Below are 26322 nucleotides of genomic sequence, written 5' to 3' on the forward strand. Positions count from 1 at the left end.
CTTAAAAAAGGTGAACTCACAGTGAGTGTGAGCACTCTGTCATCCACTTTGGAAGGGCTCACTTTTGGCGTTAGCCCTATACAGCCCCGGTTCTTGAGGAACAGGAATGGCCCTTCCTATCAGGGCCTTCATGAGCATGTGACTTGTGCAGTCAGCTGGGCCCATGCTTGGTTTAAGCTTTGCTGTCACCTCTTGAAATTCTTCAATGATTTTTGAACAAGAAATCCTACATTTTGGTTTTATAGCAGGCCCCACAAATTTTGTAGCTGGTCCTGTTTCCGATAGATGGTTAAATACGGACAACTGCATTTCATGAAATGTGAAAGAAAGCTCTTGCACATCGAATTTTTTGTCCATACTCACATATCCCATGGAGGAAAATGTAGGACAGGATCCTGTAGACCAGATTTTGCTTTGTGTCATCTACAAACAATGTGAATTAGAGGTAGATGCTTAACTCCTCTGAGCCTCTTTGTTCTCAGCTACAGAATGGGCTGATAATATTTATTCTGTCTCGGGCTGTTGTGAGGATCAAAGGGGGCAATGTAGGTGAAAGCATGAACTTAGTAAACTGTGAAGCCTTTGTAGAAATACAAAGCCTTTCCTTATGTGAAGATAGATCAAGGAGATGCCACAGGAAGGGGAAGATTCTAGGAGGTCCCCTATGGAGCTCAGAGCTGGCCTTACCACTGTTCTCCTGCTGCTCCTTAAAGCTATCTTACACTGCAACCCATGCGATTTCAAAAAACAGAGTCATGCTCATGTCACTATCCTGCTTAAATCTCATCAGTGGATCCTCTCTGCTCTTAGAATAGGGCAGGGGTCTTGTATCAGTGACTTTGGGCCCTGAAGTACAGGTCTCTTACATGCTAAAAAGGACCCCAAATAAAGAATAACCTGAATAAATGGTTTGTGAAAGCGACCGAAGAAGGGCCTGGGTCACAGATGTTCTCTCTAAAACAAATGGATGGTCCAAGCACATTGTTCACCTTGCCTTTGAGACCGAAGACTGAGGACCATGAAGGAAGGATCCATGTCTTATTGTTCGTCCAGGACCTAGAGCAATGTCTGGTCTAGAGTGGATATAAGAAAAGTTAAATTCTAGATGTGGAGACAAGAAGCTTGGGGGGGGTCATATCTTCCCCTGTCACCTATTAGGGCTAGGACCTTGGGCAAGTCAGTGAGCCTCTATTTCTTCTCAGAGTGGCTGTGAGGATTACATAAGGCATGGCATGTGTCTGCTCCAGTGCCTGACACAAGGTAAGAAGCCAGTATGTGGTCGGTGCTGTTCAATGAATTATAGGATCTAGAGTTGAGTGTATCAGTAGCAGTTACCTTACTAAAACAGTTTGTATTTTTAGAACCCTTATATTGTATAGGGAATCATTTCATATACAAATAATACACAAATGGACTTAAATGTAGTCAAGATTATTAGTGTTAAATTTCTTTATGACTCGACTTGGAGCTTCTAAGGGTAATTCTATTTCGGATTCTGATTTTCATTGCTCTTCCATTTTTTGCACCTCTTACTTGTAGATAGTTCTCTCTCTCTTTTTTTTTTTTAAGATTTATTTATTTGAGAGAGAGAGAGAGCATGAGAGGGGGAAGGGTCAGAGGGAGAAGCAGACTCCTGCTGAGCAGGGAGCCGGATGCAGGACTCGATGCCAGGACTCCAGGATCATGACCTGAGCCAAAGGCAGATGCTTAACCGACTGAGCCACCCAGGTGCCCTTGTGGATAGTTTTCTAATGGATGTTTACAAATAACTAAATCGCCTACTTTAAAAAACCCCAAAACCTCCTTTTTCAACTTACCCTTCCGTATCTCAATTCAATTCCCTTTAGTGTTTTACACCCTTAGTCTCTCAGGTTATAGAGCTGTTTTGCAATGGTTTGTTTGTTTTGTTTTTCCAAAAGGACAATCCCTGAATAAAATGTGGGACACTGCTTAATATTTCTGAACACAACATCCTGGGGTCCCCTTCTAGAGAACACCCAGCGATCTCAGAGTAAACCATTTCTTTCTGGAATTCCTCATGGTGGCCCCATCTAACCATTTTGGAGACATGAACCCTTTAATCTATTAAAGCAACTGATACCCTCCCCAGGAAAATGCATGAAAAATTTTGCACGTGGTTTTTCCCAGAGAGCTGCTGAGCCCCATGAAGTCCACCCATGGTAGCCTTAAAGATCAGTGGCTCAGGGTACTTGGGTGGCTCAGCTGGTCAAGCAACCGACTCTTGGTTTCAACTCGGGTTGATCTCAGGGTCATGAGATCAATCTCAACATGGAGTCGCTCCACACTTTCTCTCCCTCTGCCCTTCCCCTCTGCTCTTTTTCTCTAAAATCAATCAATCAATCAATCAATCTTTAAATGCCGAATCTCTTCCTGACTGTTTAAAAAAAAAAAAAGATGAGTGGTCTCAGTTTGAATCTCTACCCTAAGATATACATTACTAGTAAAAGCATAATGTATACCCCTCCAATCTCTCCACCTTCCAGATGTATATGCATTTTAACAGGAAGAAACTTGGCCTAACTGAAGGGACTTTGGACTGGTGGAATATGACTTTTAGGCTCTAGCAACAAATATGCAATAGAGAAATTTGGGACCAGGAGTAAGCCATTACTTATTTATTTATTGTGTGGTATATTTATTTTTTTGAAGTTTTCAGACACAATTATGGTTCCATACCAACACATCCCCAAATCCCCATATCAAGGATTGAATAGCTGTAATCCTGCCTAAACAAACTTTGTAAACCAGGATCATAAGCATAAAAACTGATTGCTCAAAGGTTAACACACTGCTGTTTTTCAGGATGAAAACTCGTATTATATCAATGAAGTGAGAGCCTATTTGACAGTCTCAAATCCAGGTAAGTAGTTAGAGAAGGCCACTCCACCAGCAACGATGCTGTGCCTCTGGTTAGCTCATTTTTCAGCCCATTGAATTTGCTAATCTTTGATGCAACTTTGGAGAAACAGACTGAGAGAGTAACCAGGAGAATGCACTCCATCTTTGCATGCTTCCAGTTGCTCATCTGCTCATGAAGGAGGCTGGACTACATTATGTCAGAGATCATCATCAGCAACTCTGAAGAGTTTAGTGACTTTGGGAAAGATTTGCTAGTGATGGTGCAGTTTCTTCTGTACCCTTGGAATCATGCATTCATTCTACAAAAATGGGGTCAGTGCCAGCAAGGTGCCAAGCCCTGTAAGAGGCAGTAGAAATCCATATCAGCCAAACATATGATCCCTGCTGTCCTGGACCTTACGTTCTAGAAGTGAGGAGAGGACCGTAAACAGACACATTAAATTATAATAGACAATTAAGTAGTATTAAGTTCTATAAGCAAACACAAGCGGGAGTAGGGGTGGGAGAGGACTGGAAAGATATTTTTAGGTAGGGCCTTTGGGAAGCCCTCAGGGTCTCTCTGAAGGGGTGAGACTCGAGCAGAGAGATATCCCCATTTGGGGGCATCTGGGCCTGGGGAAGCTTTTTTCAGGCGGCAGGTAGAACAGATACACAAGTCCTTAAAAGTGAACATGCGCGTGTGTTCAGGGAGTGGCGAGTGCCACTTGTGCCCGAGAGAGAGAGCAGAGCAGCAGCAGATCAGGTCTGACACATGTCCAGCCAGAGCATGTAGGGCTTCCGGGTAAGGCAAGGTGAGGACTTTGGATTTGAGTTTAAAGCGTAAAAGGATGCCATTGGAAGGTTTATGTAGGGAAATGGTAGATCAGATTTACATTGATAAAGATTCAGTTTGGTTGCTATATAGAGAATGGCCCACAGTGGGGCCAGTCAAGAGAACTGCTGGAAGGTTCCCATCTAGAAAAGTAATGCTCCCAGTCAAGTGGGTGGGAATTGCTCAGAGGGCTCAAACGTTTCTCTGAAAAGCCCAGACTTCGATAACAAACCATTGCTGGGCACCCCCTCTGTGCTGGGTACTGTACCAAGAGTTTTCATGTCTATTTTCCCCTTTTAAAAATTCTATCTTTTGATGGGCTTAAGCTTATCTTATTAAGGAACCTGTACTAAAGAAACTTGACAAGAAATGAAAATGTGGAGAAATGTCTATTTAAAACATAAGATATATTTTATTGATATGGTTCAGGATGATGTTGTCCATGATTATTGGCTGAAAGTATGTAAGATGTCATAGTTGACGACTCATTTTCATACGTAGTACCTCACTTAGATGTGTGTACTCAGAGAGGCTGGGGAATAAATATTGTGAATGCTAACACAAATTAGCTGATGTTATCACAAGGCATGGACTACATTTTAGCCAGGAGTAGGGTAGTAATGTCTCAAGAGGCAGGGGAAGGCAAAGTCAGACCAGAAGCTAAGTTAGAGGCTGAGAAAGGGGATAAAACAATTCTAGGTCCCAAAAATCCAGGCTCAGCCGTGGCAGGAGGAGCTGTAGGAGTCACGATGGTGGTCATTTGCACGCCAGTGGTGGCAGTGGCAGTATTAGTAACAGTAGTTAGTTGTAATTATAGTGGTAATGACCATTGTAATGTTAGTGGGAGTGACTGTAGTGGACTGCCCTTGGATATAACATGTGCTATAGTGGTGTACATGGATAATTCAGTGCATCACGTAGGACATTTGCATGTACATATGCAAGAGTCTACAGTAAATTGTACAGTGATGGGCAGGAAACACAATAGTGTCGTGGTTAGGATAGCAGGCTCTGGAGTGAGATTGCTTTGAGTTCAAATACCACTTACCAGCTGTAGGCTTTAGGCAAATGTTTTCAATTCTCTGACTCTCCATTTCCTTGTCTGTAAAATGGAAACAGCAGAACCAATCTTAAAAGATGGTATGGGGGTGCCTGGGTGGCACAGCGGTTAAGCGTCTGCCTTCGGCTCAGGGCGTGATCCCGGCGTTATGGGATTGAGCCCCACATCAGGCTCCTCTGATATGAGCCTCCTTCTTCCTCTCCCACTCCCCCTGCTTGTTCCCTCTCTCGCTGGCTGTCTCTATCTCTGTCGAATAAATAAATAAAATCTTTAAAAAAATAAAAATAAAAATAAAAAAAATAAAAGGTGGTATGAAAATTAAACAGGACAGGGGTGCCTGGGTGGCTCAGTCGGTTAAACGGCTGCCTTCAGCTCAGGTCATGATCCCAGGGTCCTGGGATCAAGCCCCACATCGGGCTCCCTGGGGAGTCTGCTTCTCCCTCCGACCCTCCCCCCTCTTATGCTCTCTCTCTGTCTCAAATAAATAAAATTAAGAAAAAAAGAATTAAAGAGGACAGTGCATGCAGAGTACTTGCGTGGCTCCTGGCACATAGCAAGCTGACCCTTAATGTGGAAGGCTACCTTAGACACAGGCAAACACACCCACAGAGGCAGGAAAGGAGGGAGACTTTCAAGCTCCCCCATTAACAGCCCATGGGTATTCCTTTCAGGCACAACTTTGGTGAATTCACAAAGGTCCATAGTCTAGTCCTCAATTGTGGGAGCTGTCAGCACCCCCTTTGTATACTGTCTCTTCAAGGAGACACTTACACCAAGGTCATGAAACTGATGTATAAAATCAAAATGCAACTGTGTGCGTTTATCAGGCAACTATTTCTTACAGTAATTGCCAAGGGGACCAGACAGCTGGGTCCTCTGGCCAGCGAACTTTCTCCCATTCAATAAGCCAAAGTATAACCAGAAGGGTGTTGGGTGAATGTAGAATTAGAGCAAATGGAGTTAATTATACGATGAAAATGTTAACCCCATCTGCCTTGAAGCATATGCTTCCTTAAAAAGGGTATACCTCTCATAAAACAGTGCCAGTCCTTGAGCAGGTCTTTCTCTCCCCAACGGCACTCAGGTGGGCAGAGATGAGCCTCTCTCTTCTCTGTGTTCCTACGGATAGATGTAACACCCCCTCCCAATGATGGGATTAACTTGTCCTTTTGCTATATTAACACAGTCTGGTAACATGCACATGTTCCACTTGGTGACTGCGTATGTCTATTCTGATTGATTAAGGGTTCATGTGACTGTCACAGAGAGCAATCCTACTTCTCTCTTTTCTGAGGTTTTTGTGGGCATTTCTCTGTAGTTCCCAAGCCCTGACGATAGTCCCCACCAACTCTGCTCCAAATGAATCAAGACAGCTGAAGAAAAAGTTCCTAAAAGTTCTCATTTCAATGTTATCACATTCTCATTTAGGTGAGTTTGCCCCCATATACTTTATAATACCAGAAAAAAGTCCCCAGAGAGCACCGAGAGTCGGTCTTCATGAAGAGAAGGCAGAAATCGTCAAAGCCACATCTAAACGAAGGCCATTTAACTGCACATGGGCCACCCAGTAACAGCTGATACTCAATGGATATATGCCAACAAGTGTCTATATTTCATCCTTCTGTTCTCAGAGACAGTTTACCAAGGAACGAAAAGTTCTGTGGTGATGTTTGAGACTGTGGTTGGGCATTCCTTCAAATGTGTGAGTGAACAGAGCATCCAGCTGTCAACCAAGCTTCAGCTGAAAACAATGAATGTCCAATATCAAGCCTTTGATTTCGAAGATGACCACTTTGGAAATGGTAAGTCAAGTCTTGATCATGTTGCAAACATAAACTTCAGAGACCCAAGGATAGTTTCAAGTTGTTTTCTGTGTGTGCAACTGTCAAAAGGGACAAGAATCACATGAGCTTCCTACAACAGTGTGATTCCCCAAAGCTTTTAGGGCCAAATTTCTCTGGCCAACTTTCCCTCCTGCCTTTCCTTTGAGTCAATACCAACCTCAAAAATTGGACACTTTAATCCGTTCAAGTCCACCACTTTCCCACAGCAGTATACATTCTCCTTGTATGACCACCATACATAGTCTGACTCCTCAAATACACACACACATACTCAATCAAAAAGTCAGAACATACCACCTGCAACTTTCCCTTTCCAAGCTGTTGAATACTGGGAAACTAGGTATATTTGGAGACTTTAAAGATCCTGAGTAGTAGTAATATCTGAAATTCAAGATTTCAGAATAGATTCTTTCCCACTTATAGAGGGAAAAGAGAAAGTTGCAATAATTCAAGATAGAAATATACTCTGTTGGGCCCCCTCTTCTCAAATATGGGCTCTATTCCCCTGACTAGAGCTTCCTTGTAGTTGGTGTTAGTTTCTATGCAACTTCTGCTTTGAGTTCTAGCCACCACAGAGGGAAGCAGGTCCTAGGCAGAAGGCCAGGGACAGACCAGGGTGACTTTCTGAGAAAGCCCTTTCTTCTCTTCTGGGAAAACGGGATATAAAGATTCCTACATATGTCCAGGAATTGAATTTCAGTTTCTAAAACATTCCGCTCATAATAACTAGGAACATTATGAGTATCTCTCAATTTTCATAAATAGTTTTAGCTAGAAGTTTAGCTGTAAATTAAATTCCTGTGATGTGAATCCAACTTCTCTCTGAGTTCCATTATAAAGTTGAAGATGTGCCTACACAAACTTTCTGATATACTTGCTGGGAAGCACTGAGTAGGGGAAGGATTAAAGTGTTGCTGGCCTCAGCCTCAGATTTCTGTAGGTTTTGTTTGAGTCTTCAAATCTCTGCCTCCGTTTTGGACCTTTACCACAGTGCTAAGATAAAAATATTAAAATGTCTTGGTAGGCGTGGGCTCCACTTTGTCATCTGGTCTCAAAACTTCCAATTTGGGGAAACTTAAGAATTCATGATGAAGGTTTGAAAAGCCTCTGTAATTCATCATGTGATCTTAAAAAATAAGGTACACACTCGCTCTTCCTCCTCCTCTGAGCCTCTGTGAAGCAGGAAGTGAGCAGGTGGGAAACCTTGTAGTGGCAGAGGTGAGAAATAAAACCTTTCAGCAACATACACCTGGCCTCTCTTAGGAGCGCCCACAGGAGATGTAGAAAATTTATCTTTTCATTTTTTTCCCTCCCTTCCTCCCCCTTTCATATAATTCTCAACCTCCCACATTCTCAACCCATTTGAGGGAGTGAAAATCCCAGAGCCTGTAGAAGGTTTCTCTGGTACCTGGAGCCCCAGGCTGTCCAGCAGTAACCTCTAAGAAGCAGAGTCTGGAGAGAAAACTTTGGCCATGCAATTTGGCACAGATGCCTGTTGCTGGAGTTGGGAAAGCATGGCCCCAGAACTTACCCAGGCTTACAGTTCTGATCCTGACTCTCTAGACCAAATCGATGTTTCCCAAAGTTGGATCTGCCTTCCAGATGCAACAGAATCATCTGGGCCCCACCTCCAACCCACTGAATCATAAGTTCCTGGGTGTAGGGACAGGGTATCTGCAATTTAAGAGAGCACTGCACACTTCAGATTATCGCATTGACTTTCCTGACTCGTTTTCTCTATCGGTGTGTCTGAGGCAGCAGGTGGGAAGCCCAGCAGCTCCACCCACCCCCCCAAGCCCCAGGTTTGCTTCTCTGCATGGCTGAGGCAGGTAGAGGCAGTATCACTTCCCAGCATTGTGGCCAGCCTATAACACCTGTTACTCTGACTTCAATTGCAGCGGATGAATGCTTCACTGACAGAAACAGGAGAGAAAACCCTGTGGCCGTTGGCCTGAGTATCGCAGTACTGCTTGTCGTTTTGCTAACAGCATGTCTGGTGGCCAGCAAGAGGCCCAGTAGAGGATATGAACGCATGTAAAGCCCCACCTTCTTCAAAATGTGCAAGGTTAAGGCCTTGGGAATTCTGGCTTCATATTCAGCCTGAAGTGAAGGGATCCATTTTTATAGTTGCCTATCCCACCCTCCCAATCTGATTAGAAAACCTGGCTTGCCGCCGCCGGGCCATTGGAAGACTAACAAAAACGTAGCCCCCATCTACTTTCTCCTATTGGCACGGGGAGGCTGTGCCATATGGGCTTGAATTCCACCCTCCACACCTGATAGTACAGGTCTGGCTTTGAGAATTAGGGACATGAGGCAGGGACAGGGGGAAGGTGCTTGGGAGAAGAAGAAAGCAAATACCTAAAGGGAGAATTATAAGAAAGACATTTTCAAAGTGCACTGATTTTTTTTACACATTTTTAAGAGTCTCAATATCCAGTTTTTCAAAACTTTAGTTTTAAAAAAACAATCCATTTCAAAATCAATTCTAAAGTGATTTTAAATTCCCGGTTTTTGCCCAATTCCTGATTTACTTGAATTACAGAATGGTGTTAATAGACTATTATTTTTAATAACTAGATAACTAGATAACATCCCAACATTTCATTTTTTTTTAATGTAAAGCACACACCAAAGATCTTGACAAACAAAAGAGGCTCCATAAATGTTAGTTCTCCAATTTCTTCACCTTCATTTGTTGTCTGTCTCCTTAACATTTTTTTTTCTGCTTTGTCTCTGTTTTTCTTTGATCCTTAGTCTATCCTTGTAAATTTGTTAATTTGGGCTATTGTGGGGAGGGGATGTCAGCAAAGCATCAAAACGACCAGGGATTACAAACAGAACAGGTAGATCTACCCCAGATTATTACCCACTTTCCTCTTAAGCAAACATTTACCAAAAAAAAAAAAAAAAAAAAAAAAAAAAAAACNAAAAAATCATAAACCAGGAGATTCCTGATTGAGAGAGATTGATATATGGAAGAAAAATTCTATCAAATATGGCTTGGAATGTTATTCATTCATGGTTTTCTATTATGTTGTTTAAAGAGGAGTATTGAGGACGCACCTGGCTGAGCCTGTGACTCTAGATCTCACCTCAGATCTTGATCTCAGGGTCCTGAGTTCAAGCCTGACCTTGGGCTCCCTGCTGGGTGCAGAGCCTACATTAAAAAAAAAAAAAAGTAGGAGAATTGAGGGTTTTTTTGTTTTGTTTTTTGTTTTTCGGAGAAAAGGAACAGTATGGCCTTCTGGATGTTTCTAATTGCTTTTACTAGCTGAAGTGTTCTTGTTCTTCTATAGTCGCCAGAGGTGCCATTCCTTGTTTTATAACAGGGAGTTTATGACACTTGGCAACAGCTCTATAACCACTGCTTATCTAGGGCATGTTCTGCTTTCTCTGCAAGGATTTTAGCTCTCTCCACTTTCTCAGAAGTGAGGGGGTGGGGAGGGCACACAGCAGCTTCAAGAGAGTTTCAAGAGCCCCTAAGACGTTTGGAGTGTTAGGACGTTCCTGTTTCCTCCTTACAACAGGAAATGTTGAGGAAAATCTGGGCTGTGAGGACCCGGTGTTCCCCAGAGTGACTCAGGTTTACCAGCAAGGGCTTGCTTTTGGAGAGATGCCATCTCTTTCCAACTCCAGCAGGCCCTCCAGCAGGTCCCTCCAGCAGGTCCCTCCAGGAGGTCCCTCCAGGAGGTCCCTCCAGCAGGTCCCTCCAGCAGGCCCTCCAGCAGGTCCCCCCAGGAGGCCCTCCAGCAGGCATCAACAAATACTCCGCTCCCCACTGCCGTTTGCAGCTCCGCCTCAGGTGTGCGGGAGGGCTTCTATAGAGCAGAGCACGAGCTGCTTATTCACCGTGCCACTGACCAGCCTGTAGAATGACTAAAGGAAGCTTACTCTTGTAGTGTGTAGGAATTTCCATGGGAAAAGACGTGGAGTTAAAATCAAGAAGAGAGGGGTAAGACAGTTCACATAAGTGCAATTCTCCTTTCTACCGTCTTCTGTGAGTTCTTTGGAGTGGTACCTGCAGCAGTCTAGCTATCTACACCCTCCATTATCTTTTAAATTGCCATGAATTAACATTCTAGTAAGCGCAGAGGGCAAAGGTTTCGTTTGGAAGACTAGTAAATAAAGCTCGGATGCGTTCCTGCCCCGCAGCTCTGCCCACTTTCTGCAGGGACTTCCGGGGAGGGTCCTGGGTTGCGACTGCGACGCGCTGCTGGTCGGGAAGTGGCCTCCTCCGGCCGGGATTGCTCAGGTGCTGCCTTGTCCTACTCTCACGGCTGCAGTTCCAGGGGTCCGAGGCTTACTGCAGAGCGCTGCTGGTCGCATTCTGGGGCCACCCCCCCCGCGGAAGGCCTGCGGGGGGCGTCTGCGAGCCTCTCCGGCCGGCGCGCTTGCCTCTTGCCTTTAGTGCACCTGCTGCTTGCGGGTCCCGCGGGTTTCAACTCCGTTTTTCTCTTCTGAAGAGGGTAGAGCATCCTGAATTCACCCGTCCCTCTACAACCCGCCTAGAGATAATAGAAACCTTCACGACCGCCCACCTGGAGATAACCTATGCATTGTTCATTTTGATGTATTTCCTTCGCATGAATATTGTTTTACAGACCGAGCATACAGAGTACACAATTTGGAATCCTTTGTTACCTGTGCATCATAAGCATTTCTCTTTGCTATTCAAGGTGCAAACTGTCATTATTGTGGCTGCTCTGAATACGCTATCAACATTATATAATAATTTACTTAATTATTGTGTTGTTGAGAATTTTTATTGTTTTAGGTTTTCACAAATATGTTGTGATTAAAGAATTACATATGAATTACAAAACAGATAAGACATTGATTAACGAATGTGTATAAATGTGTGCCTGAATTTTGGTTTTGCCTCGTAGAGTAAGCTGTTTAAAATGGTTATAATTTATTCTGCAGTACTGATTCTTAATTTTTAAGAAAAAAATTGAAACAAAAGAAATACACGTAGATGGTTTAAAAATTTGTTTTAAATATTACAGAAATATATGAAATGAAGAAGTAGATTTAAAATAGTGACTGGAATTTTCCTCACAGAATTTTCCTTCCTCATGATCTAACAGATTGGGGGGCAGTGTTTAAAATCACCAGTAGCAGTCAAGATACAATCTAATGCAATAAACTGTTTAAACTGGTGAACAAAAAAGAAACCAGATTCAGAAGAACAGTTGAGAGGACAGCAGAGCTGGGCTCTGGGCACCTGCTTCCCCCAACACACTCACCAGGGAGCCATATGATGAGAGAGAAAAAAATCTCGTGAACACTTACTACCATTCCTAAAACTGGAGAGAAAAAGACTGGTCATTTCCTCTCTTCTCATCGAGGAGTAGTGAAAATGGCCACTGGGAAGAGTAGGCAGAGTAAACAGAGACTGAGGGAGGTGAACTGGGGAGCTAAACCCAAATCACTGGATACCCCCAGACTGTAGCTAAGTCCCAAGGTACAGAAAAGAAGATAGAATCCAAATAGGTAGTTCAATGGGAAACATTAACTGATCTCAGACACGGTGGGAAGAAAGCCCCTAATTTACCCAAATGCTATTAAAGGAAACACAATGTCATGGATGAGATGCTCGAGAACGAGCAAGATGAGGGTCGCGCCTGGCTGGTTCAGTTGGTGGAGCGCGCAACTCTTGATCTTGGGTTTGTAAGTTTGAGTCCCGCATTGGGTGTAGAGATTACTTAAAAATAAAAAAATCTTTAAAAAAAAATACGGAAGATGAAAACAAGCTCTATGACCACTATGCAAAATTACTGCAGCAAAATAACATAAGAATAATATTAGATCAAAATACGGCTATAGAGTTTTAGCTTTGCCAGATGAAAAATGTTCTGGAAATGGTGATGGTTGCACAAAAATGTNATAGTGGTGATGGTTGCACAAAAATGTGAATGTACTTAATGTCACTGAAGTGTACACTTAAAAATAGTTAAAATGGTAAAGTTTATGTTATGTATCTTTTACCTCAATTAAAGGAGGGAGAGTTAGAAAGGAATATAGTTGACAAAATACAAAGAAAACGTAACTTCAGGAACAGAGAAAAATCCCTGACAATTGGTTTTTGCTGAGAATCATTTAATAAGAGCGTGAATTCCATATAACCAGAGCTCATGGATGAAATGTTATAATGACAGAGTGAGGTGAAAGGGAGATTTCACTCTTGCAGGTGAACAAGTTGAGTATCAAAGTAACACCCAATAATAAATAGAAATAGTAAGAGGCAGAATTGATAGAGCTGAAAAGTGAATTATCTTCACAGAATAACTGAAATAAGCAGTGAATGCAGCTAAAAATTAAGATTATGACATTATAGGGCAGCTGCTAGGTATGGAAGATATTCAGATCAGCTAAAGTAAGGATAATTGGTGCCTCTGACGTAGCAAGTTCAAAAATAGAAGGAAGATAAATTTGATGGTTTCAGAGATTTTCTTTAAGATAAATAATTGAAGTTGCAGATTGAAAGAGCATGGTGTGTCCCAGGAAAAAAACTGACACAGAAGGCTTAGCATTAAGATACATCCAAAATAAACTATAGAACTTTAAAGATACAGAAAGAATTCTTTAGACATATGAATTCTCCCTCCCCTCCCAAAAGGGCAAATCACCTATAAAGGGGAAAGTTAAATTTTGCCTCAGATTTCTTTACAGTAACATTTAAACTCAGCAAATAATAGACCAATGTCTACAAAATCCTAAGGGATAGAAAGTGTGACCCCAAATTATTATTATTAAGACAGCAGGTCGATATCCTCAAACATGAAATAATTCAAAGGATATAACACCAATGAGTTCTTCTCCAAGATAGTGCTTGACAATGAAATTTGATAAGAGCAGAGAGAAGCCACATTATAAACAAGGATATAAACAAATATCTCTCAGAAATAGAGAAGCCACATTTTTAAAAAGGCATTTTATCTATTTAAATAGATAAATATCAAAAGCATTAAATGACTACGGGTCTGTAAATCTATCATAGAGTTACACCTTCTTGTATATGAAATGATATATAGACATGGTTATTCATGACAGCATTATTTATAATAGCAAACGATTGAAAACAAATGAAGTGTCCATCAGTCTGGGACTACACCCCACAACAGAATACAGTTATAAGAAAGAATGAGAACATACATATTTGTGTATGTATAGGAAAGTTACCCAAAATATATTGTTCGGGCACCTGGGTGGCTTGGTTGGTTAAACATCAGACTCTTGGTTTCAGCCCACGTCATGATCTCAGTGTGGTAATTGAGCCCTGCCTCTGACTCTGTGCTCAGTACAGAGTCTGCTCAAGATTCTCTTTTCTTCTCCCTCTGCCCCTCCCTCCACTTGCTCTCTCTCTCTCTCAAATAAATAAATAAAATCTTCAAAATATATTGGTAAGTTAAAAAAACATAATGCATGATAATAGTGAGAAAAGGAGGAAAAATATTTTTTTCATTTTTGCTTGTATGTGAAACATTGGAAATATATATAAAAAGCCAAGTAGTTACAACAGGGGTGGGGGAACTAAGATGGGGCAAGGATGAAAGTGGAACTTCTCAATGTACAGCATTTTGTAGTATTTTGACTTTGAATTGTGAATGTGTTATATATTTGAAACAAATTTTTTTTAAAGATTTTATTTATTTATTTATTTGACAGATAGAGACAGCCAGTGAGAGAGGGAACACAAGCAGGGGGAGTGGGAGAAGAAGTAGCAGGCTCATAGCAGAGGAGCCTGATGTGGGGCTCGATCCCAGAACTCCAGGATCATGCCCTGAGCTGAAGGCAGACGCTTAACAACTGCACCACCCAGGCTCCCCTGAAACAAATTTTTTTAACCATAGGAATGACAGTTATCAAATAGAATTGAAATAATGTAAACCCAAACAATGATTTTAAAAAATAACATATCTATTCAAAATTTGAATTGGGAAGAAGAGAGATAGAAGGGAATCTGCTCGAGCTCATCTTTCAAAACACTTCAATAGATAATGTCTAAATTGGAAACACAGAGTTTAGAAAGCACATAATGTCTGTCACTTACTTCATAACCCTCTTAATGCATTTCATAATCCCTTAGTGTGTATTTATAATCTCTTTTTTAACCTTAAAGGGATCTTTTATGAAACAATATCTCCTGTGACAAAGATACATTTATTTGAAGTTCGGTAATTGTCCCAGTTTTGTTTTAGCTTTTTTTCTTCAATGAAATCAAGTTAAACGAAAATCAGCAATTTTGGTAAAATAGCCCTTGCATGATCCTATATTAATACAAGTACTTGTATTTATTTTTCTACCCATCCATCCTTGTAGTTGTATAGAAAGATGCCTGAAGTTATATTGGTCCATGTTTTAGCAAGGATAATTTCTGGGTGGGTAGTTTTAGGTGATTGGTTTTGTGAGGGGGCCCAGGGAAGGGCGGTCCAAAATGTCCCACAACGGCATATTGATTACTTTGAATTGAAGCTACTTGGGAAACAAGGACACTCATAGATCTTCCTCTGTCACCATGAAAGCAAGAAATAAATCTCCCCTATGAAAGCTACCCTCCCTGTGCCAAGAAGTAAAAATACATGCTTATCACCAGAGAAAGGAACTTTAAAGCCAAGAAGGCTATAGAAACAAACCCTGCTATTTTTTACTAATCTGCCATCTCAGCCCAAATTCTACTTAGAATTCCTTACTGGTTAAACCTCCCAAACATCTGTTTTCTTTATCCTGTCAAATCTTCACAAATGTATTATCTCTTTGTCTAAAATGTGTCAAAACTGCCTGCCTTGGTCATTTCTTTGGGTGTCAATTTCATTATTGGCTCTCTGTGCATACATAATAAAATTTAGGTTTTTTTCCTCCTATTAAACTATAATTCTTAAACCAGTTGGCAGAATCTTGGAGGAAAGAAGAATTTTCTTCCTCTCCTACAGTTTTTACTTTTTTGTGAGCTTTTGTAAATCATGTTAATTATTTATAATGAGAAAATACCATTTTCTCCAAATAGAATGATGTTTAAGCATTCATGTGAGTGCATGCGTGCAAACACACACACACATACAGAAGAAGCAAATGCCTTCAAGGTTTGCAGTGTTTCATTCAAGTGGAAGGACTGTGGTGATTAGAAAATTATTTTCTTTGTGTACTTTTCTGCATTTTAAAAACATTTAAACAATGTGACATTAAATAGTATAAACCTGTATGGAGGGTAAAAGTTGCTCTCTTCTCCCATCCCACCCCTTCCCCAGCATCTTGCCTATCTTTTTATTTTAGGCACACATTGCACATTTGTTTGAGTTCATGCAATCCTCCGCAGACCTTAGGGAACTTCCCTGTTAGCACACTGAGATCTACCATATTCTTTGTAGTGGCTACATGATATTCTATTGTATGGATATGCCATTTTAAATTTTTGATAGATATTTAGATTGTCCATTTTGTTTTCATAAAATGAGATTATTATAACATACCTTTGTGTACTTACATGAATTATCGTTAGTATAAATTCCTAGTGGTGGAATTATTTTAGGGTATGTGTTTTACATTTTAACATTTTTGCATTTTTTCCAAGTCATTTAAATCAAATTAACTTCTTAATTTCTCGATGTTCTTTTTTATATAAGAAATACATATTAATATATATATATATATATATAAAACAGGGGTGCCTGGGTGGCTCAGTCGGTTAAGTGTTGGACTTTTGATTTCAGCTCAGGTCATGATCTCGGGGTCATGGAATGGAGCCCTGTGTGGAGCTCTGCGCTCAGCGGGAAGTCTGCTTGAGATTCTCATTGCCTCTGTGCCTCCCCCTCTTATGTGTGCATGCTCTTTCTCTTTCCTTCTAAAATAAATAAATAAATATTTTTAAATATGTATATATACGTAACAAAATTGTGTACTCCAAAAGAGCTTATCATGAAAAGCAACATTTCCCTGTCCTTCCTTTAAGAGACAAAGTACTTTTAACTAATTTTAATAATTTCTTATGGTAACTATCTGAATAATTCTTTTTAAAAATGTTAAAAAGCTTTCTTATTTTTTAATTTATTAGCTTTAAACTACTTATTACGGCAGATAAGGACTTCATACTCTCACACCATTCCTTGTATGGTTATAGCATTGTTTTTTGCTAAGTTAATAAGGTATATATTATTATAATTATGTAAATATTGTCCACTCCCATGTCAAATAGTGCAGGACAAACACGGTTCTTGTCTTATACAGATTTGTTGTTTCCTGGAGTCTCTATCATTCGCTCGCCCCTGGTCCCTCCTGATTCTTTTTTCTCTGACCTCAAGTGAGAATTGATCCTTGATTCATTTTGATATTGGTTCATGCAAGAATCTCATGGATATATTCTCTTATCTATCCTTTTTCTTATGTTATCCAAATATTTGAAATTTTGATTGAAATTTTTCTTTGCATGTGGTTTAAAACTGAGATGATGTGATGTTTTACCTTATAAATCCTTGCCCTCACCTTCTTCTTCCATCCCATTCTCCCCTTAGCCACCTATAGGCAATTACTTTTAGTGGTTTATCATGCATTCTTATCTTTCCAGGTTTTAAGTAAATGAAGCACATATGTCTTCATTTCTTCTTTATTTACACAAAACATTGTAGTACTATATGCATTTTTCTTTGCATTGCTTTCCCCCCCAAACATATACTGGAGATTTTTCTTTTCTTTTTTTTTTTTAATTCAAGTTGATGCACAGTGTTACAGTAGTTTCAGGTATACAACATAATGATTCAACTTCTCTATAGGTTATGTTATGCTCACCACAAATGTAGCTACCGTCTGTCACCGTACATGCTATTATATCATTGACTCTCTTCCCTATGCTGTGCCTTTCATCCCTGTGACTTATTCATTCCACAACTAGAAGCCTGTATCTCCCAGTCCCCTTCACCTATTTTGCCCACCCCCTCAACCCCTTTCCCTCTAGCAACCAATAACTTGTTCTCCATATTTATAGGTCTGATTCTGTTTTTTGTTTGTTTGTTTATTCATTTGTTTTGTTTTTTTTAGATTCCAGATATGAATGGAAATAATATGGTATTTGTCTTTCTCAGTCTGACTTATTTCACTGAGCATAATACCCCCTAGGTCCATCCATGTTGTTGCAAATGGTCAGATCTCACCCTTTTTATGGCCGCATAGTATTCCATTGTGTGTGTAATACCACATCATCTTTATCCATCCATCTATTGGCTCTTATCTATCCTTGAATAAGATATAGATATAGTTCTCTACTTATTTGTATTCAATCACATTCCCTCTTTTCCTCAGGGCTCTTCATCTTTCTCCAGTTGAGACTGATTACATTTTAAATGAACTGAATAAGCACTCTCTAATGAAATAAAGAAAAAAGTTTTGACGAATTTACAAACTTTCATTTTTCAGCTCTCATGAATATTTAGGTCTGTTTTCTAGTATTTTTAGCTCATTAAAAGCAATTAAAAAGAACGTTAAGTATAGCAAAAATGTTTACATTTTTGAAAACACGGATAAACATCACATGTTTTCAAAGGATCTTGTGTAATCTAACGACAGTCTCTTTTACGTAAACACATTCTGCTTTGCAGAGAGCACACCTGGAAGTCTAACAATTATTAAATATCTAATAATTGCCAAGAAGATAAGGTTATCTTATTTATTCCTTCAACAATTTTATATATTACTTGCTTACTTTATGAATGAGGAAATGGCAATGTTCAGTAACTCATCCCAGTTCACACAGTTAGTGGTGGAATTAAAAGTCAAGGTGGGTTGTGTGTCAGCTATACTCCAATTAAAAAAAAAAAGTCAGGCTTGGGTTTGACTCCAAAGTTCATATACTTCCCACTCTAATCTGCTTTCTGGTCTGTCCTCACCAAACCTTACCCGCTATGTTGTATTTTTTTCCTCTCTCTCTCAGTGGATGAGTGTTCGTCTGACTACACAATTGTGCTTCCTGTGATTGGGGCCATTGTGCTTGGTCTCTGCGCTGTGGGTTTGATTGTCTATGGAATCCGCCTAAGACGTGAATCATCTGGATACCAGAGAATCTAATTGGTGCCCTGGGGAAAAGAAAATAATGGAGTCTAGTGAATTCTTTCATCGGTTCCAGGATGTTGGGGACGTCCCTTAGAATTAGTCCTTCCAGAGATGTAAACCACCATCTTTCACAAAACCCAAGTCATCCCTGATTGAAGTTCAAGGAGCAAATCAATTTCTGCATATTTTTTGTTCATTTTATGAAAGATCTAGTGAGCTGTTTCAGAGTATTTTCCAATTTTCTTCAAATTTTAACCATTCCACGTCAGCATTTGAGATAGATTAAATTAGCATAATGTATGCAAAGTGGTATATGCTTCCAAGTTATAAACTAAAATGTCAATTGTAATTAATGCTCCCTGTGCATATTGGGGATTTTATTTTATCCTTCATCTTTCCCATTAAAAAAATGCCTCTGCTTTGTCTGTAAAATGGACTTCTAGTGCTTTTACTATCCATGTTTTATATGATATACCTGTGTCTGATGACCTACTTGCTTCCTTTTCCATTTAAAAAAAAATCATCAAAAAACCCACCATATCACAGGTTGTCTAGGTTTGATGTGACACCAACAAGAGGAACAAATCAACTTATAATCTTGAGGACTCCTGCAGAATCACTAGAGACTAAGAGTTCGGTGGCTATGGACAACAGAACTCACTAATAGGCAAGAAACAATAGCCCTTAATTTTTGAACACATCTATGCCAGACACTAGACTAAGTTTAGATACAAGCCATATAATTCTCACAACTTATAGTTGAGTAAACTCAGACTTGAAATTAATTACTTCCATGTCGCCCAGCTCACAAGTGGCAGAGCCAGAATTTGTCGGCCAGTTGGTCTGGTGGCAAGATCTCTGGACTTTTCACTACACCAATGACACTGAGCGCTGCCTGAAGTGCTGAAAAACAAGGGTTTTTCATTTGTATGGGATTGTGTGGCTGTGGCTCTAAAGATAAAGGAATGGAGGAAACTTCTCAAGTCATTTTTTCTTTCTTTGAAAATAGAGAAATCTTCTGCCAACCAACTTTTCTTTCTTGAATGTAGATCCCCCCCTTGTGGTAATTTGCTTCTTCTGCACTTTGATAGCCACAGTTCCTATTCTAATTCACTTTATTCTGTAGAGCAACCCGCCAAGAATTGTACTCCTGCTTGTTCTTCCAACTAAAGGAAGGAGCTAAGTCTACTAACACAAAAGACCACATACCCCTAGCATTCTTTAGGAAAGGAATAATTCAGGTCACCCTGGAGGACATGTTGACTTTCCTGACTTTTTTCTTACAAGGGAATAGGGTTGGCAAGGTCCTCGGTTTAGTCTTAATAGAGTACTGGATAGTATTAAAAGTTTTTGTAATAAAAAATTTTATTTTGCGGATGAATTTGTGTCATTCATGTCTTATGATTTGATTTTCGTGCTATAAAAATTTTTGTTTACCATCATAGTGGTGGTTGTTGCTTGAATGGATAAGTTAAATCATCTTTCTATAATTAATTTTTTTCTATTCTCTACTGTCACTTTATTACTAACTCGGAAGACCTATCTGAGAGAATCTGAATTTTTGAGAGGAAAACCACATCCAAGCTGTAAATTAAATATCTCAACTCTTAGACCAGACTGACTAGATTACTAGTTTACTTAAGTGCTGCCACAGTTTATCCATCCATTTATTCATTCAATGAACCAACATCAATGAAGGACTTACGAAATATCAGACACTCTGGTAGGGGCTGAGATAAATGAGAAGTCCTGTATTAGCTGTATTAGTCCTGGATAGCTAGGCAACAAGGTAACCCAAAACTTAGCAGCTTAAAACAACACACATTTATTATCTCACACAGCTTCGGAGGCTCAGAATTCCTGGAGCAGCTTAGCCGGGTGGTTCTGGTTCAGGTTCTCTTACTAGGAGGCAGTTGAGCTGTCGTCTGAAAGTTCAACGGCAGCTGAAGGATCTGCTTGCAAGTTCACATCCTGTGGCATATCCACAGGAATGCTCACAACACGACAGCTGACTTTCTCCAGGTGAGTGATTCAAGAGAGAGAGACTGACGACCTAGTCACAAAAGTTACATACCATCACTTGTATTGAATTCTATTGGCCACACCAACCATCTCTGGTATAATGTAGGAGTGAAGACCAGGAGAGGGGGAAATCAATGGGGGCCATCTTGGATACTGGCTACTCCAGGTCCATTGTCAAGGTTGAATTACTGGTTTACTTTTTTTCTTTTCTTTTTTCTTTTTTTAATTTTTATTTTGTTATATTAGTCACCATACAGTACATCCCCAGTTTACTGGTTTACTTTTTGGGAGCAATTCAGGTAAATAAATTCCAGTATGTACACTAAGAGAAGTGGCATACTATGGAAACTATACAAAGGGTAATGAGGGCAGGGCCCTTTCCAGCCTGCTACCAACTCTGCCCCAAGTATGGCACCTCCCCAGGGGAGCAGCCCCTCACGACCTCTGGTGCTGACAGTTCATTGACCAGTCGAGGCTCAGGCATACTTGCCTTTTCACCAGGGCTGGCTGTGGGCCCGTTGCTCTACAATGTTAACTGATAGCTTTGCCTCAAGGATTTGTTAACTCTTTGTCATAATATAATCCAAAGAGATCTGGACCACACAGATATCCCACAGGACATCACTCTGAACCATTACTTTGATGACATTATGCTAATTAGAAAGGACAAGCACAGAGTGATTATTCTGTTGGAAGCCTTGGCAAGACATATGTATTCCAGGAAGTAGGAGACAAACCCAATGCAGCTCTAGGGACTGACTAGTTCACTGGAGTGTTTAGAGACCCAGGGGGTCAGAGGCATGCCAGATATCCCCTCCAAAAAACCATACAGCTATTTTGCATCTTGCATCCTTCCCACAAAGAAGAAACCATAGAACCAGGTAGGCCTTTTTAGGGTCTAGAGGCAACATTCCACAGCTTGGAATATTCCCCTGGCCCATGAGCAGCAGAGGGCAGTACAGCAACTCTAGGTGGTAATGCAATCCGCTCTGCTGCTTGAGCGATACAATCAGGCAAACCTCATGTTGGAGGTATCAGTGGTGGGTAAAGGTACATGGCATTTTTGGCAAACTCCCGTGGGAGAATTGTAACACAGGCCCTGAGTATTCTGGAGGCCATGCCATTTGCTGGAGAGAAATAGATGCCCTTTAAGATACAGCTCTTGGCATGTTACTGGGTCCTGGAACACTTGACTTTGGGACACTGTTACCACATATCCAGAATTGCCCATGTTGAGCTGAATTCTGTCAAATCCACTAAGTAATGAAGTCAGTTGTAGAATGGGTAATAGGACAGAGGTCAAGAAACTACAGCTCTTGGTTTGGTCACCCATTTTTGTAAATAAAGTTTTGTGGAGTATAGCCATACCCATTTGTTTATATATTGTCTATGGCTGCTTTACAACAGCAGAGTTGAATAGTTGTAATAGAAACTGGTCCACGAAACTTAAAATATTTACTATCTTCCCATTTATAGAAAATCTGCTAAGCCTTGGGGTTGTTATATGTTTAAATTTATGAGAAACTGCTGAAAAGTTTTTCAAAATGGTGTTTGTCTTTCTCTAACTGGCTAATTTCACTTAGCATAATGTCTTTCCTAGTTCCTCCATGTTGTCACAAATGGCAGGATTTCTTTCTCATGGCTGAATATTATTTCATTGTGCACATTTATCCTGCATCTTCTTGGTTCATCCAGTTGATGGACACCTTGGTGGTTTTCAGATCCTGGCTATCGTGAATAAGCCTGCAATGAAGGTGGGAGTGCAGATATCTCTACAAGGTACTGATTTCCTTTCTTTCAGATACATACCCAGAAGTGGGATTGCTGGTTCATGTGGTAGTTCTATTTTTAATTTTCTAGGGCACCTCCATCCCGTTTTCCATCATGGCTGTCCATTTTACATTTCCACCAACAGTGTGCAAGTGCTCCCTTCTGTCTACACCCCCACCAACATTTGTTATCTTTTGTCTTTTTGATGATAGCCACCCCAACTGGTGTGAAGTGACATCTCATTGTGGTTTTGATTTGTATTTCCCTGATGAGTAGTGATGTTGAGCTTTTTTTCACTTGGCTGTTTGCTATTTGTATGTCTTCTTTGGAAAAATGTCTATTCTGGTCCTTTGATCATTTTAAGTTGGGTTGTTTGCTTTTTGCCATTTTTTATAATTAATGAACAGCATGCATCACTTTATTTTATTTTTTAAAGATTTCATTTATTTATTTGTCAGAGGGAAGGAGAGAGAAAGCACAAACAGGAAGAGCAGCAGGCAGAAGGAGAAGCAGGCTCCCTGCTGAGCAAGCAGCCTGATGTGGGACTCGATGTGAGGACCCTGGGATCATGACCCTAGCTGACAGCAAACACTTAACCGATGGAGCCACCCAGGTGTCCCTATTTTTTGCTATTGAGTTGTATGAATTCTTTGTATGTTTTACATATCAACCTGTTGGTTCGTAACCCTCCTGGAAGCTTCCCAGGTGCCATCTACAATCAGCCCCCAGTGTTCTCTTGCATTACGGTTCTTTTTTTCTTATTGGTTTGTGGGAGTTACTTATATATTAAGGAAAGTAGCCCTTCATCTGTGATAAGAGTTATAAAATTATTCCGAGTTTACTGTTTCCTTTTTCCTATGTATGTTTTGCTGGATGTGAGGGCCATCTGGCTGTGACATCTGTCACCCCATTGATCGCCAGGGTTGATTCTGCTGATCTGGCTGGCTAGGCGGGTGTCCCCTTCCTCCTCACCGCTCCACGTGCGTCCCTCCCGAAGCTGTGCGCTCAGTGGAAGAGGATGACCTTCCCGGATAGAGGAGGACTGTTCTTCGGTCAAGGGTATAAGAGTAGCTGCACTCCCCTGCTAGAACCTCCAAACAAGCTCTCAAGGTCCTATGTATGTTTTGCTGTGCAGATTAAAAAAAAAACAAAAACAAAAAAAACCCTGAATTCAATTAATTTTCTTTTATAGTTTGAGTATTGTGTTACACTTAGAAAAACCTTCCCTCTTTTAAGATCTCCCATGATGTTTTCTAGCCTCTTTTATGCTTCCATCTTTTATATTAATCTCTTATTCTTTTAGGACTTATTTTGATTTTAGGTGTGAAAAGTAAGGATTAAACTTTATTCCCCAGAGAACTAGCCACTTGTCCCAATACCACTTCTTGAATTATTGAGTCTTAAAATCTAGAATGTATGTTGAATTTTACTAATGACCTGTTAAGCATCTATGAATGTAAGATTTTTTCTTTTAAACTATTAATAAGTTTAATTAATTAATTATATGAATATTGAATCATTTCTTGTAACATCATCCATTTCATCCAAGTTTTCAAATTTATTTACTTAAAGTTGAGCAAAATTAGTCTCCTGCAAATCTATAATTTGTTTTCTGTATCTGTGACTTTTTCCCTACTTATTTTTTTTTTATCATGGCAAGTGTGCATTTTCCCCCATTTACTTTGATTAAATTAGTTTACTACATTATTAATTTCTTTTCTAAACCTCTGGATTTATTAGTTCTTTAATACTAGTTTTCTTAATTCATTATTTTCTTTTATTGTTACTAATTTCTTTATTCTGCTTTCCTTATGTTTATTTTTGTGTTTTTTAGCCCTTGAATTGGATGATTATTTTACTTCCACTATGAATTTGCTTATGAGCCCTGCTTTAACTATGTCCAAATAAGCGTCTCTATGCAATGTTTTCATTTTCTAGATATTCTGTAATTTCGGTTTTGACTTCCTCTACTTTCCAATAGTGCACTAATACATTTATTTTTATTTATTATTATTTTAATTTTTTTAGAGAGAAAGAGGGCGCTCCCTAAGGACAGGAGGGGGTGGGTGGGGGAAAAGGAAGAGAGAGAATCTCAAGCCGACTTCGGCTGAGCAAAGAGCCCCACCCTGAGCTCCGTCTCTGGAGCCTGAGATGAAGCGTGATCTGAACCAAAATCAAGAGCTGGAAGCCTAACCCCCAAGCCACCTAGGCTCCCCTCAACTAAAACACTTTTTTAAAAACTCGGGTATTTTTAACTTTTTAAATTTTATTTTAGTTATTTTTTTTCCTTTCTTGAGAACACTAGAAAATTGTGTGTTTTGCTCTTCATCCCATTTGACTTTTCCCCGAGGACTCCGCCTCCACCACTTTCTCACGGCTTTAATGATAAAGGTCAAGAGGCGGGTTCTCCTTAAAGCGCGAGGAGAACGAAGGAACCCTGCGGGCCAATAGAAGAAAGAGCAACCCAGGACCCAAGGGTGCGAAGGAAGGTGAGAGCGGACCCTGCGTTCCGAAGGCGCCACACCCAAGGGGCGGAAGAAGCAGGGACCACACCCCCGCGGGTTCGTGGCCGATTGGCCAATCGTCGCCCCCGACGCCCTGCTCTGTTCTTTGATTGGTTTTGATAGAGACGCCCTCTCCACGCTAGAGAGGCCTAGCGCTTGACTCAGACCTGGACGGTGGCCCGTGGAGGACAATAGGCTTGCGAAGCAGAGGAAAGGTGGTGCAGCGAGTGGGAAGCAGCTGGTGTACCCAGGAGTCGGAGAGCAACCGGGCTGTGGGGACATGGCCGCAGCCTCTGCGGTGTCGGTGCTGCTAGTAGCGGCGGAGAGGAACCGGTGGCTGCGAGTCCCGAGCCTGCTGCTGCCGCCTAGGTAACGTGAGGTGGAGGGGTGATGGATCTCTGTCTGGGGCGGGGGGCAGGAGTGGTGGTAAATGGACTCCTGCATGCCGCGAGAGGCGCTCAGGGACCGAGGGAGGAGGGGGTGGACGAGACCAAGGGAGCACGGAAGGAAAACCCCAGCCCCTTTCGGGGTGTTCTGCTTTCAGTCTTGACATCGGGAGGGAGACATCTTCACACCCGATCCCTGCTTTTCCTCCCCTTTTCCCATATCCACCCCGCAGCCCTCTGCCTCTATTTCCATTTTTGAGGCGTGGGGGAGGGGTGGAGCTGGGTCGGCACATCCCCACTCCGCTCACTACGGCTGCAGGAGCGACGTCCGCACAGCTGCTACCGTTAACATGGTGCTTTCTCGGCGTTCCCTCTGTGGAAGTGGTGATAATCCCGGTTCTGGTGAAGCCCAAAGGGATCAACGACCAGCCCAAGTTTACGCCAAGTAGTAAGAAATGGAGCCAGGACGCCCTCAAGCCCCTTTTGGTTCAGCTCTCCCCGGTCAGTTGTCCAGTTCAGAGACTCCTGGAGTTCTTTCTCATTGTTGGAATGGATCAAGTTAACAACTTCTGTCAAAAGTTCTTGGAGGCAAGTTAACTAACCTGACTCCGGATCAGTTTCAGATTTTGAGCTATAAGCCTTATATTTATTTATTTTTAAAGATTTTATGTATTTATTTGACAGAGATAGAGACAGCCAGCGAGAGAGGGAACACAAGTAGGGGGGGGTGGGAGAGGAAGAAGCAGGCTCACAGCGGAGGAGCCTGATGTGGGGCTCGATCCCATAACGCCGGAATCACGCCCTGAGCCAAGGCAGACGCTTAACCGCTGTGCCACCCAGGTGCCCCTGAGCTATAAGCCTTACAGACGATAACTTTGACGGTGAAGACACTCTCAGGTTACCAGGTAGCAGGCTTCTCTAGCTTGCTTTGCCTCTTCATCCTCCTCCTTCTCACCTTCTCCTCCATTCTGGAAAGACGGCATAGCCAAGCGCTGAAGGGCGC

The 26322-nt window shown here is 41.1% G+C and overlaps 2 protein-coding genes across 11 annotated transcripts in view; both read left to right on the top strand.

Annotated features, from left to right (window-relative positions):
• The window catches only part of LAMP3 (lysosomal associated membrane protein 3), a 39629-nt gene extending 16704 nt beyond the window's left edge, over nt 1-22925 (top strand). For 2 of the 7 annotated variants that reach the window (XM_034662239.1, XM_011235805.3), the window contains 3 exons: nt 2824-2881; nt 6383-6553; nt 8494-11420. In XM_034662239.1, coding sequence (XP_034518130.1) covers nt 2824-2881; nt 6383-6553; nt 8494-8633 — 369 coding nt within the window. In that variant the 3' untranslated portion in view covers nt 8634-11420. Of the gene's footprint in view, nt 1-2823; nt 2882-6382; nt 6554-8493; nt 11421-18518; nt 20079-20478; nt 22284-22380; nt 22439-22887 lie in introns of those variants that run through there. The other 5 variants (XR_002144395.2, XM_034662229.1, XM_011235806.3 and 2 more) reach the window with 5 other exon arrangements.
• Nucleotides 22926-22967: 42 nt separating this feature from the next.
• MCCC1 (methylcrotonoyl-CoA carboxylase 1) overlaps nt 22968-26322 on the top strand; it is a 61396-nt gene continuing 58041 nt past the window's right edge. For 2 of the 4 annotated variants that reach the window (XR_002144394.2, XM_002928016.4), the window contains exons 1-2: nt 22968-24918; nt 25057-25302. Coding sequence is in view for 1 of the 4 variants with exons in the window: in XM_002928016.4 (XP_002928062.2) it covers nt 25214-25302 (89 nt within the window). In the remaining 3 variants the exon portion in view is untranslated. Of the gene's footprint in view, nt 24919-25056; nt 25303-25638; nt 25908-26322 lie in introns of all 4 variants that reach the window. The other 2 variants (XM_034662262.1, XM_034662267.1) reach the window with 2 other exon arrangements.

The sequence above is a fragment of the Ailuropoda melanoleuca genome, chromosome 1 (genome assembly GCF_002007445.2).
Source record: "Ailuropoda melanoleuca isolate Jingjing chromosome 1, ASM200744v2, whole genome shotgun sequence".
In the NCBI taxonomy this organism is placed as follows: domain Eukaryota; kingdom Metazoa; phylum Chordata; class Mammalia; order Carnivora; family Ursidae; genus Ailuropoda; species Ailuropoda melanoleuca.